The sequence below is a fragment of the Melospiza georgiana genome, chromosome Z, assembly GCF_028018845.1.
Source record: "Melospiza georgiana isolate bMelGeo1 chromosome Z, bMelGeo1.pri, whole genome shotgun sequence".
In the NCBI taxonomy this organism is placed as follows: domain Eukaryota; kingdom Metazoa; phylum Chordata; class Aves; order Passeriformes; family Passerellidae; genus Melospiza; species Melospiza georgiana.
The window spans coordinates 74,441,638-74,453,763 of NC_080465.1; the positions used below are offsets into that span (position 1 = coordinate 74,441,638).

The 12,126-nt window shown below is 56.1% G+C and overlaps 2 protein-coding genes across 3 annotated transcripts; both read left to right on the forward strand.

Annotated features, from left to right (window-relative positions):
- The first annotated feature begins 4,917 nt into the window (after positions 1–4,917).
- Positions 4,918–9,391, forward strand: DCTN3 (dynactin subunit 3). The gene is made up of 7 exons (XM_058044272.1): positions 4,918–5,073; positions 5,195–5,279; positions 6,177–6,263; positions 7,175–7,258; positions 7,779–7,837; positions 8,543–8,602; positions 9,013–9,391. The coding sequence occupies exons 1-7, from the start codon at positions 4,918–4,920 to the stop codon at positions 9,100–9,102; spliced, it is 621 nt and encodes a 206-aa protein (XP_057900255.1). The 3' UTR covers positions 9,103–9,391.
- Positions 9,392–9,481: 90 nt separating this feature from the next.
- RPP25L (ribonuclease P/MRP subunit p25 like) lies at positions 9,482–12,061 on the forward strand. Of its 2 annotated transcripts, none has more exons than XM_058044274.1 (2): positions 9,482–9,993; positions 11,337–12,061. In XM_058044274.1, the coding sequence occupies exon 2, from the start codon at positions 11,346–11,348 to the stop codon at positions 11,883–11,885; it is 540 nt and encodes a 179-aa protein (XP_057900257.1). In that variant the 5' UTR covers positions 9,482–9,993; positions 11,337–11,345; the 3' UTR covers positions 11,886–12,061. The 2 variants fall into 2 exon arrangements, with proteins under 2 accessions (XP_057900257.1, XP_057900256.1); XM_058044273.1 differs by lacking the exon at positions 9,482–9,993 and adding an exon at positions 10,394–10,443.
- Positions 12,062–12,126: the final 65 nt, after the last annotated feature.

Here is a 12,126-nt window from a genome sequence, read left to right on the forward strand (position 1 = left end):
ATGTGCCCCCACCCTGACAGCAGCTGGGGGTGCCCAGAGTCTGGGGGTCTGAGCTGTGGGACCCAGCTGGGCCACCAGGGTGGGATGGGGGACCCAAAGGTGCCTCTTGCTGCAATACTGAGCTGTGTCCATGCGAGGCTGTGAACACCCACGCGGGCCCTTTTGTCCCTTATCCCCATGTGTGCCCTCTGACACACACACACGCACACACACATTCCTTCCCAAGGCACCACCCCCAGGTGACCTTCCCCTACATCTCCTGCTGCCCTGACGCCTGGGGGACCCCCAGGACCTGCATGCTGCATCCCCTACATCCTGCAGCCCCTAACCCATCTTGCTGCACGCACTGCTGCCCCTTTACACCCCTCAATGCATACACTGTATCCCCTGCACACACCCTTGGTGCCCACGCTGCCTCTCCCTACACACCCTCCGTGCAAACACTGCAGGCACAATATGTGCAGCCCCTATAAATTGTAGCCCCTATACACTGCAGCCCCGATATTCATACTGCACCCCCTGCCCACTGCAGACACCCCTACCCAGCCCTCCTGCGCTGCCTGGGCTTGCTGTCCCTGCCCTGAGACACCCCAGGGTGGTGGCATCTCAGCCCCCCAGGTCCTCAGCTCAGGGGGATCACCCTGGGGGGGGCAAATAATGGGGATATTGGTGGGAATGGTGGGGGTGAAGCTTATTGGGGTGTGGCTGGGGTTGGGGGTTTATGTTGGGGAGGGCAGGGTTGCCCAGCAGAGCCCCCCCACCACCAAAGAGACTGCCTGGGTGCCAGGGTCCCCACATGGGTGACAGGGAGAAGATGGCACTCTGAACTACCTCGTTGGGGCTGGGCAGGCGCCTCCTCCTCCCGTGTGTGCCCCAGAGTGCCAAAGCAGGGGAGCATGGAGTGGTGCTCTCCTCTACCTCAGCGCGGGGCTCGCGGCGCTGGCTGCTCCCCGCGCTCCCGCCGCGGCCGTGACTCCGTCTGTCTATTAAACGAAACAAACTCGTGAACCAAACTGGTGCTGATGGTTGTGTGCAGGGCATGGTGCCACCCACTGAGCCACAGGGCCCAGTTTGGAGGTGCAGGAAACCCCAACATGCTGGGGTAACACCTCTGGTGCCTGAGGTTTCACGGCCCACCGTGAAACCTCAATTTCAGGGAGCTCTGAGTTGCAAATGGGTGCCCTATGCCCACCAGACATGGGCTGGATCAGACAGGGCACCAACTCCAGCTGTGCCAGCCAAGCTGTGGGGCTTGCCCCTATGAGCCCCCAGTGGCAGCTCACCCATGGGTGGGCATCCTGTTAGGCTGCTCTGTGCCAGGAAAGGAAATATAACACTGGAGCTGCTGAGACCATGTCCATGGGGCTGTCGGGTTGGACCTGGTGAGATGCCCGCAGTGATGCACCAGCCTGGCACCTGAGCAGTGCCCACAGAGGACAGAGGTGACCGTGGTGGAGCTGGGAGGTGCACATACATGTGGGTGGTCACTTGTGCTCCCTTGTACAAACTCAGTGGCATGTACACGCAGACTGTCACACTCAGGCTCGCACATGGGCTTCCACACGTGTGCAGACACCTGTAGATTTGAAGAGGCACAGAGGACTCCCGTGGGGACAGAAACTCCTGTTTGAGTCCCCCTGAGGCCAGACTCGGACCCCTGGGGATGCCCAGCTTCCTGGGGACAGCCGCAGTTCCTCAGGTACAGCCCCACCTCAGCCCCTCGAGGACAGCCCCCAGTCCTGCTGAACAGCCCCAGCCCTTGGGGAGCAGCCACAACCCAGAGTCCCGCCGACATTCCCAGGGCAAGGGGGGACCCCAGCCCGGACCCCGAGCCCACTCGGGGAGCGGTGTTGCTGTCCAGGGTGCTGCAGCAGCGCTGCCGGCCCCAGACCCAGCCTCGGGACACGGGGGTGACACGGAGGGTCGGGGTGTCACGCTGGGAGGGCATGGGGGTGACACAGAACCCCTGCAGAGGAGGATGGTCTGGCGAGTCCATCCCCGTGTTCCGGCCCCCGGGGATGGAGGAAGGTTCGTGAACAACAAGGGGTGTGTGCGTGTGTGTGTGGGCTGTTTGTGAGTGTACCAAGCAGAGCTGGAGTGGGATTGATGCGGCCTTAATTGGGCTCTCGTGTCCCTTTGCACTGCTGCGAAGCGCTGGCCGCGGCTCATCGAGCAGCGCAGCCCCAGGGAGCCGGCAGGGCACATGCGGGCCCGCGTCCCCACTCATTACCGGGCTCAGAGGGTGATGTGCGCTTCCGTGCTCCCTGGGGAGCTCGGGGACACAGCTGCTGTCACCTGAGCAACCAGCCCTGATTGATGCCTGCTCCCCCGTGTCCTGCAGGGACTGTAATTGAGCACGAGAGAGAAGGTGGAGGATGAGGGGACAATCCAGCCCAGCCGATGGAGCATTGAATCCAGCTGCAGCGCTGGGCCCGGGGCAAGTGGTTGAACCAGTGTGCCCCTGCAGGCTGCAGGGATGGGGATGTGGCCAAAGGCCGGCTCTCATTTCCAACGAGCAGGGAGCAGGCTGCATGTGCTGGGCTGTGGGCAATCAGTGCTGCAGCTGCAGCTCCCTTCTGTAGCTATGATATTTTCTGAAAAATATCATGATATTTTCTGAAAATATCTGATATTTTCTATGATATTTGCTGAAAAATCCTTTCCTTAGGATTTTTTTTTTCTCCTGAGAAGCTGAGAAGCCTCAAGAACAAAATGTAAACAACAATTTTCTGCTGTTGAGGAATGCAACAGGATCTGTGATTGGTCTCATATAGTTGTTTCTAATTAATGGTCAATCACAGTCAGCTGGCTCGGCCTCTCTGTCCGAGACATAAGCTTTTGTTATCATTCCATTCTTTTTCTATTCTTAGCTAGCCTTCTGATGAAATACTTTCTTCTATTAATTTAGTATAGTTTTAATATAATATATATCATAAAATAATAAATCAAGCTTCTGAAACATAGAGTCAACATTCTTGTCTCTTCCCTCATCCTGGGACCCCTGCAAACACCGTCACAAGGTGTTGCAAAGGATGGAACTCTGGATGGAGCTCAGAGGCTTGCAAACTGGATGGAACTCTGAAGGGTGGATGGGGACAGTCCCAAAGCCCATCCCAGTGCTGCCTGAGTGCCTCAGCTCAGGGTGCTGGGTGGTCTGGGACCCTCTAGGATGGGCATTTGTGTGTTTGGGGCATCGCCCATCGTGCTGGGCCCAGGCCACAGCAGGGCTGGTTCCCTCTGAGCACAGGCCATGGCTTAGAGAAGCAGAGGCCATGGCTGTGTGCCCAGCCCTGCCCCCCTGCAGCCCCCGGCCCTGCTGCAGCCCCCGGGCACTCCTGCTAATGAAGCCGTTTCTGTTTGTCACCTTTGTGGAACAAAGCTCAGCTCCTGGCTCTCTGAAGATCCCAGGCATCGATCCCTGGGAAGAAAAGGCAGCGCACACGAAGCCTCAGCCTTCTCCTGCTGCCTGAGCGCTCCGCACAGCTCCTGCAGGGGCTCTGGGGGGGGCGTGAGGGCTGCTGGGGCACTGGGCCCCCCCACAGCTCCTGCCTGCATCCTGTACCATGCTCAGTCGGAATGCACCTGTAAGGACAATGATTTTTCAGGGCACAGTGGGTTTAGCTTTCAGGAGAGGGCAATGGGAGGGTTCCCCAAAGCCATGCAGCCCACATTATCAGCAATGTTAGCAAAATACCTGCTGTTGGCTGATGGGTTTTATCTAAAGAGTGGCTTGGAACCTTGACATGGTGTTCCCTGGTGGCTGGGCTATGGCAGTGCAATACCCAGGCCCGTGTTCACCCTGGCACTGCTGAGGAAATTTGTACATGATGGGGCTGAGCCCTGGGATACAGAGAATGACATCAGAATGTGCTTTGGAAATTCACAGAGTCGCAGAATCATCAGGGCTGCAAGGGACCCCTGGAGACCAGCCCCCTGCCAAGGCAGGGTCACCTGGAGCAGGTGACACAGGAACGCATCCAGGTGGGGTTGGAATATCGGCAGACACGGAAACTCTGCAACCTCCCTAGTCAGCCATTCCAGTGGTCTGTCACCCTCAGGATAATGAAGTCCTTCCTTCTGTTTTAGCTTATGGCTATTGCTCCTCATCCTGTCACAGGGCACCACTGGAAAGAGTCTGGCACCATTCCCTCTGACACCAGCCTTTGATACATTTATATACATTTATGAAATCCCCTCAGTCTTTTCTCCAGCCAGACTGAACAGGCCCAGCTCCCACAGTCTCTCCTCAGAAAAGAGATACTCCAGACCCCAGATCATCCTTGTGGCCTCTCTGGTATCTTCTTATTTTCCCTGTCCTGAGGAGCCCAGAAGGGGACAGGGCACTCTCGATGTGCCCTCACCAGGGCTGAGCAGAGGGGCAGGATCACCTCCTTTGACCTGCTGCCCACAGTCTTCCCTAGGATACTTCTTGCTCTGTGGTTGGGAAACCCTCTGGACTTTTTCTGTGGCAGTTGCTGCTACTATGAATTAGTTTCATCCCTGTCAGAAATCCGTGTAATTGTGAGTGCCAGCATGGCTGGGGTTGGCTGCACCATTCATTAGTGCTTCTCTTCTTCGCGAGTGTCACCTGTGGCAGTCGATAAGAGAAAGGTGAATGCGGGCAGACAGAGGCCTGGGGGAAAGCCGGCGGCAGCCTCCCGGATTTCAAAGGGCCCGCATCCACACGGATCGCTACATCAATTCCTTTTAATACATCCCAGCGCCTCTTTCCTGAAGGACCACGCAGGAATGAAGCGGCCATCGACTGCCCTCCCAGGCGGCGGGAGGGCTGCACGCCTCCCTCTGCAGTGCAAATCGCCATCGACCGCGCCGCGTCCGCCGAGAGGGCCCCGCTCCGCCAGACGCGGCCTCCCCTCCCGCCTCCATGGCAACCGCGGTCCTTAGCAACGCGCCGCCATGGCAACCGCCGGGCGCGCCGGAAGTGAGGCGCGGCCGCTTCCGCCCGGCACGAAGATGGCGGCGGGCGCTGCGGAGCTGCGGCGGCTGCAGTGGCGGCTGGAGGAGCTGGAGCAGCGCGTCGGCCTCGGCGGCGGGGGCTGCGCGCCGCGAAGGGTGCTCGGGGGGGGAGCTGCGGAGGGCGGCCCGGGGCCGTTTGGGACGGGCCGGCGCGGCCTGGGGTGCTGCTGCCCGGCGGGGCCTGACAGGGCCGTCCCCTCCCTCTGTGCCTTTGCAGGTGGCGGACGAGCTGGTGAAGGTGCAGGTGGCGCTGAACAATATCGCCGGGAAGAGGGAGAGGATCAAAATCCTTTTTAAGAAAAGTGAGCGGCTCTTGCGGAACGGGAAGGATCGCAGAGGGCGGGAGGGGGGAGCTCCAAAGCGTTTCGCTGCTGTAAACAAAAGTACCATCCGCAATCTGCTTGTTTTGGGCCTTTATCTCAGTTTGTTTGGCACAAAAATAAGTAATTGGGAGAGGTTTTTTGTGCTCCCGATCCTCCAGCTCAGCAGTCAGAGATGGGAAACAGGCAGCTGGAGGCTCTTATTTGCTCAATTTCCATCTGCCCGTGTCAGTGCCGGGATCTGCTCTGGCTGAAGGGCAGTCCTTGAAGGCTCTTGGAGCATGAGCTTCTTGAATGAATTCCTGCACATTTGGACTTCTTGGACATGCTGAAGTAGCTCTGCCCTCTGTATGTGGTGGGAGCAATAAAGTTCACACTCAGTGGGCAGAACTGGGGAGCTGCCTCCAAACTGGGTGGTGCTTTATCGTGCAGAGCTGCATGCTGGCCAGGTTTTGCTCTGTGTTGTCACGGGAGGGCAGGGAGGGTCGTTGTGGTCCAACTCTGCAGTGGCTGCTCAGTATCACAGAATAAATTGCATTTGTGGATGATTTTAAGGACCAGATGGGGGCCTGTAGGCTGGTTTTGTCCTGAGGATGGGAGAAAGCAGATTTCACTCACCTTTGATAATTGCTGTCCAGACAAAAAGCAAGATTTCCTGTTGTCCCTAAAGCAGTGTTTCCTGGCTTGAGCCATTTGTCAGTTCTTGGTCATAGAGCTGCAAAGTGACATAGAAATTAATTAATTTGGGAGAAAAAAAAAAGGTGGCCCAGTGAGCAGTGTTTGCACAGTAATCTGATACGTAGAGGGAGGGGAAGCTGCTCTTGTGAATGCCATAACATCTCCCCTAATTTTTGTGTCCAAACCTGTTCATCCCTGCAGTTGAAGATGTAATAAAGTACCTTGACCCCCAGTACATTGACAGGATGGCTGTTCCAGACACTATGAAGCTGCAGTTCATCTTGGCAGGTATGGCATGAAAAAATGAGAGTAAACAGGAGGCTTTTGTAGCACTGCAAAAAAAAAAAAAGTGTCCTTTACCTAAGATGGGTCAGGATGGATTTCTTTTCTTCAGTTGTAAAGATGTGGCACGGCACACACTGTGGACGTGTCAAGAGAGGTTTGTACAAGGATGTCTGCCACCCTCAGTGCTCCCTTGTGCACAGCCACACTGTATTTTTATCAGCTCTGATCTCTCCCGGATTGATCACTCACTGTAGCCCCAAATTAATCAAAGGCTGCTAAGAAAAGCTGGAGCTAGAATGGTTTCCTCACCCCACTTCCAGTATTCTCCAGGCTGGGACAAAATCAGAAGATGTTTGGGTGTATTTTGACATTCCCTAGCCTTGTCCTTTCTTTACCTGAGGAATTCGATCAAGCTGCAATGGTGCAATCTGTGAATGGAATTCCACAGAGTCGTGGAATGTTAAGGGGCTGGAAGGGAGGTTAAGGACCATCCAGTCCCAACCCACCCTGCCGTGGGCAGGGACACCTCCCCAGCTATCCCAGGTTGCTCAGAGCCCCATCCAGCCTGGCCCTGAGCACTGCCAGGGGTGGAGCATCCACAGCCTCCTGGGAAACCTGTGCCAGTGCCTCACCACACTCACAGTAAAGAATTTCTTCCTAATACCCAGCCTAAATTTCCTCTGTTTCAATTTGTACCCATACTCCTTGTCCTCTCATTAAAACTTGGTGGAGATTCTCCGGCATGAAATTGGTGTGAATCAATACCCAGGGATGAGCAGCACAAAAATGTAAATAAAATCATGAACTAGTTCCTTTCTGTAAATACAGATCAGCTGGAAAAATTACCACTATTTGTGAAAAGCCAGAGCAGTGTTTTGTGTTTACTGATGTTGCTCCTTGTCCCCCCCAACCAGAGGAACAGGCTATTCCTGCCCGTGCAGCCCTTCTGGAGCAGGTGAAGACCCTCCAGCCCATCCTGGACAGCACCAGTATCCAAGGTATGCATGTTCTGCCAGCTGGAGCTGCAGATGCCACCTGCTGAGCTGTGGCCTGTCCTGCTTTCTTTCTTTTGTCTTCAGCCTGGGAGTGGAGAAGAGGACAGCTTAGTGGGGTGAGAGTAAACTGAGTGCAAACTTGGTCTGCCCCTTCCTCATGCTGCTCCAGCCTCCCTTGCAGGGACAAGGAGGTGATAGAGCTTGTGGAGCAGCCTAGGGAGAGCGCCATGGCAGAGAGGGTGGAGCCTGGCAGGTCATTCCTTCCTGTGAGCTCTTTCACATCCAGCACATCTCTGCTCCTGGCAGGTGGTTTGCTCTGATGTAGTTCTTGATTAGCCCTCGCTGTGGGCATCCCTGAGCTCATAGCGTAGTTAAGTAGGTTTTTTCAATCCTGTGTGACACTTGCACTCAGTGAGTGGAGTTCTGCCATGCTGTGCTCATGGAGGAGGACTGGGCTGTACTTTAGGAGCTGTTCCCATGTGCTGTAAAACAACCCAAAGTGATTTCTCCCCTGTGCTTCCAGCGGTTCCTGACCACGCAGCCAAACTGCAGCGGCTCTCGCAGATCCACATACAGCAGCAGGTACCGTCAATATTCTTATCAGTACTGACTAGAAGGGCCTAGGAACCTTTTGCCAGTGGCTGTACTGACACCCCTGTATTTGTATTGGATTGAATTGCTCATTTATGGCATTTTTTGCAATCTGAATTTTCAAACTGTGGTCTTAAAGAAGTTTTAAGTACTCCAAGGGGGAAAAGGAGCCGGGATTTCTGTGAATTGAGTCCAAGTTGGAAATTTGCCCACCATAACCCCACTCAGAACAGCTTTCAGTGACACCTAGTAAGTGACAGTAGGTTCAACCATCTTGAATTCCCCCTTTTACAGAGACACTGAAGTGAGGCATTGCTCTCCTCCAGTGTCCTACTCTCTGGAATGTTGTTGACACTGTCACCCTGTCCCTTCACCCTTTCTCTCCCTGTATGAGCACTCTTGGAGCTGGCAGTGAGTAACCTGGGCAGTTCCTAATGGTCTGTTTTAGCATTTTGCTGTGAGTTTCAGTTCTGGAGCAAGCAAAGCCTGGGTACTGAGGAGAGGCAGGCAGCAGTGCAAGCCTGGGGGCTTTGCTGCTTCATGGGACCAGTCCAGCTGCAGTGAGCACCCACAGCCAGGGCCTGAGCACTGAGTGCTGGCCTTGGATGGGTTTCCTGCCGTGCTGTCATGGACTGGGAAGGGAGAAATGTCCTTCACCTTATTTTTGCTCATGCACCGTGACTCCCCTGTTCGCAGGAGAAGCGTCACGATCTCACTGACAGCGTCAAGACACTCCTTGAGGATTACAACAAAATGGTATCCTTTGAACTTTGGGCTTGGAACACCTGAACTGACCCCTTCCCCTGGCTGATCCTGTTGCATCTCCAGCCTGGGGTTTAACAGCCTTTCTGATGTGGTGACACCTGTGTGTCATAGGATCCCAGTGCTGAGGCACATCCCAAAGCCACAGTGGGTAGGGAAACTCTGTAGAAAGCCCTTGCATGGCGGTGGTATGTGGTGTTCACAAGTGCTTCCTGGACTCCTGTGGGTGTATGGTGCTGTGCAGTGGCTCAGCCACTGGGTGGATTGAATCCATATAGGCTTTCAGCAGCCTGGTGCCCTGTGCTCTCCCAGGGAGTCAGGGGTATAATGGTGCTGTCAGGATGCTTTGACCTGGGTTTCTTCCTCGCAGTTTCCACATTACTTTCCTTAAGTATCATGTCCAGACCCTGCTTCTCTCCAAGCAGTTTGTGCAATGGAATGAAATCCTGACACGTCTAGAAGTGGCCAAGCAGGCAAAACCTGTGGCAGAGTGATGGCAGAGCTGGGAGCACAGCATGCCCAGGGCTCCTGTGGCACAGCTTGCATCCTGCTGGTCCCAGCTCCTTCCCGCTTGGCACGAGCATGCTGAAGTGACAGGGAAGGATCCTGGAGCACCCAGCTCTGTACAGAGCCTTGCCAGCCCCCAGTCAAAGCCACACTCTCCTTAATCTGCCACCGTTTGCAAATCTTGCACTTCTCTGAAATGCATGTTGGTTTTAACGTATTTCAAAAACGCGATTTCTGTGCTTCCTTGTGGGCTGTAGTAAAGTCCTGAAACACTAACTGCGTTGTCTCTCTCTCCCTGGGTGTGAGGAGTGCTCCTGGCACAGACTGGGGATTTTTCCCCAGGCAGTGATCTCTTGGCAGCCTCCAGGAGATGGCCGGTGGTTCCTTTCAGCCTTGGGCCAAGGGTGGGTAAATTGCTTCCAGTCCCACACTCTTGTAGACTGCCCCACACTCCTGTTCGTGTGAGTTGCCCATGCTCAGGGCAATCTGGTCTTGTGGATCTTTTCTGCCTTGAAGTTCTCCTATCTCTGTGCTGACAGAAGGAGTAGCTTTTGCCTTTATCCCGCCTCTGCTTTCCTGAGGCTGCTGCAAGCCAAGGCCCGTGCTGGCTCTTTCCCTTTCCAGTGAGAGGCACAAGCCATGCCTTGCTTGGTCTGGCTGTAACATGGAGTTTCCAAGGCCATGCTTTTGCAAGGGTCTCAAGCCCTTCAGGTTGGTGAGACGCTGCCCAGCTGAGTGTGACCTGGGAGTCCTGCAGGAACGGGGCAGAATCCCCACAGGAATCCCTGAAGAGCTTGCTGGTCCCTGAACTCTCCCTGATCAGCAACCTCGCTGTTTTTTAAAAAAACCCGCTCCCTGCAGCTGCCTGGGGAGCTCAGGTAAGGGTGGGAGCTGGCGTTTGGCCTTCCGTGGGAGCGCACAGGGACTCTGTGTCCATGCCCGGTGCCAGGAGAGCGGGATGCGCCCCTGGGAGCGCACAGGGACGCCATGCCCGGTGCTGGGAAAGCGGGATGTGCCCGTGGGAGCACACAGGGATGCTGTGTCCGGGGCCGGGAGAGCGGGATGTGCCCGTGGGCGCGCACAGGGACTCCGTGTCCGTGCCCGGTGCCGGAGAGCGGGATGTGCCTGCGGGAGCGGGGAAGCCCCGGGACCGCCCTGTGGGCGGGGCCGCCGTTTGCCCCGCCCACTACGGGCACACCCGGTCATGTGGCTGATGGGCGTGGCCCCGGCATCGAGCCCCCCCCCCCCCCCCCCCATCCGCCTCGCGCTTGCGCGCGCCCGGCGCCGGCCGCCATCTTGTGTCGAAGGGCGCGCTGAGGCGGCCGCAGGTGAGCGGGGGTTCCGCACCCCACCCCGGGGCATCCCTCACTCCCACCCCGGCATTCCCGCATCCCACCGCGGCGGCCTGGCTCCCCCCGGGCCCTCCGGCACCGATGCGGCGGTGGCCGTGTGGGGGTGAGGGCCTCGTGTACTCCCAGGGTTCGGAGCGGGATCTCCGCGCTGCCGTGTCCCTGAGGAGGATGGGGTGCGGGGTGCAGGGTCTGGGTGCAGCGGGACTCAGGACCCTGCGGGAAACAAAGTACTGCGACCTTCTGCACCTTGAGCTGTGCGTGGGGACGTGGAGTGCCCTGCACAGGGTCAAGCAGACTTAGGTCAGGATGGCACTTGCCTTGGCTGAGGTGGCAGATGTGAGACTTGGCCTTTCTGTCTTTTACTCGAGGAAAGCTTTTTTTATTCCTGCAATCCCTGGCTTGCCATCTCCCTTGTGACACGCAGTGTTTTACCCTCAGCTGGGCTGGCCAGGTCTCCATGAGCCTGTATTTGTACACGAGGTCCTGCACATAGACTCTGCTTGAATTTATCCTGAGCATTTTCTGGTGCAGCTGTGGCCAGCATCCCCAAGTTCTGTTCTTAGTCACCCCTTTTCACTTGTTTGTTCTGCATTCTCTTGAGATACAGCAGTGTTTTTCGTGTCACCCTGCTTAGGTGCACAACAATAAAGCTGTTTTTTTCACAGCCTGCCTGCCAAGGCTCAGGCCGCTCTGTGGTAACATTCGTAGTGTAGGTGTGTCCTTATGAGGACTGGGCTAATCTTTTGGTTATGCCTTTCCAGGATTCCCAACCCTGACAGTTCAGAGTGCCCTTCAAAGGAAAGGCTGTAGCTAACTGTGGTGAGAGTTTCTTTACAGCTGGGTGTTCATGGGTCTGTTTTCCTTTTCAGTATTGCAGAATGGAGAACTATAAGAAGACAAAAATTGTGGAGAGACCTTGTCCTCTTCCTTTCACTGACCTGCCCGCTGATATTATTGAAATGAAGGTGAAGGACGGGAGCAAAATTAGGAATCTGATGGGCTATGCCATGAGCAAGATGGAGCAGGACTCGGTGAGGCAGATTCTATTCACTGGCTCAGGCAAGGCCGTCAGCAAGACCATCACCTGCGTGGAAATCATGAAACGAAGGCTGAAGGAGCTGCACCAGATCACCAAAGTGCTCTTCAGACAGATCGAAGAAATCTGGGAGCCCATTGTGCCTGAGGCAGGCCTCGATGCCTTGACAGTGAAGAGGAACATTCCTGCCATTTGCGTCCTGCTGAGCAAAGATGCCCTGGATCCCCAGGAGCCGGGGTACCAGGCCCCAGGATCTTTCGATGCCTTCTGGACTGAGACACTGAAAGCAGAATCGCAGGGCCAGATGAAGAGGAAGCAGGGCGGAGGCCGGGGAGCTGCCAGCACGGGGAAGCACCCCCGCTCCACCGGGGGAGTGCCCTGAGGCGGCGGCTCCGCGTGGTTCAGGGGAGCTGCAGAAACCAGCCCGGGGCTGCGGCTGCACAGCTGTTGCTGAACACGGGGCTCACACAGGTCTGAGGGGAGGGCAGGAGGGGCGGACTGTTACAACTGGGCGTGATCCTGGCTGTCTGAAAATGGGTTTTGACAAGTTCCCGTGCCAGAGGCGACCCTTAAGGGATCGTGGAAGATGGGAATTGCCTCTTCTTGAGCAAGAACTGTCGGTG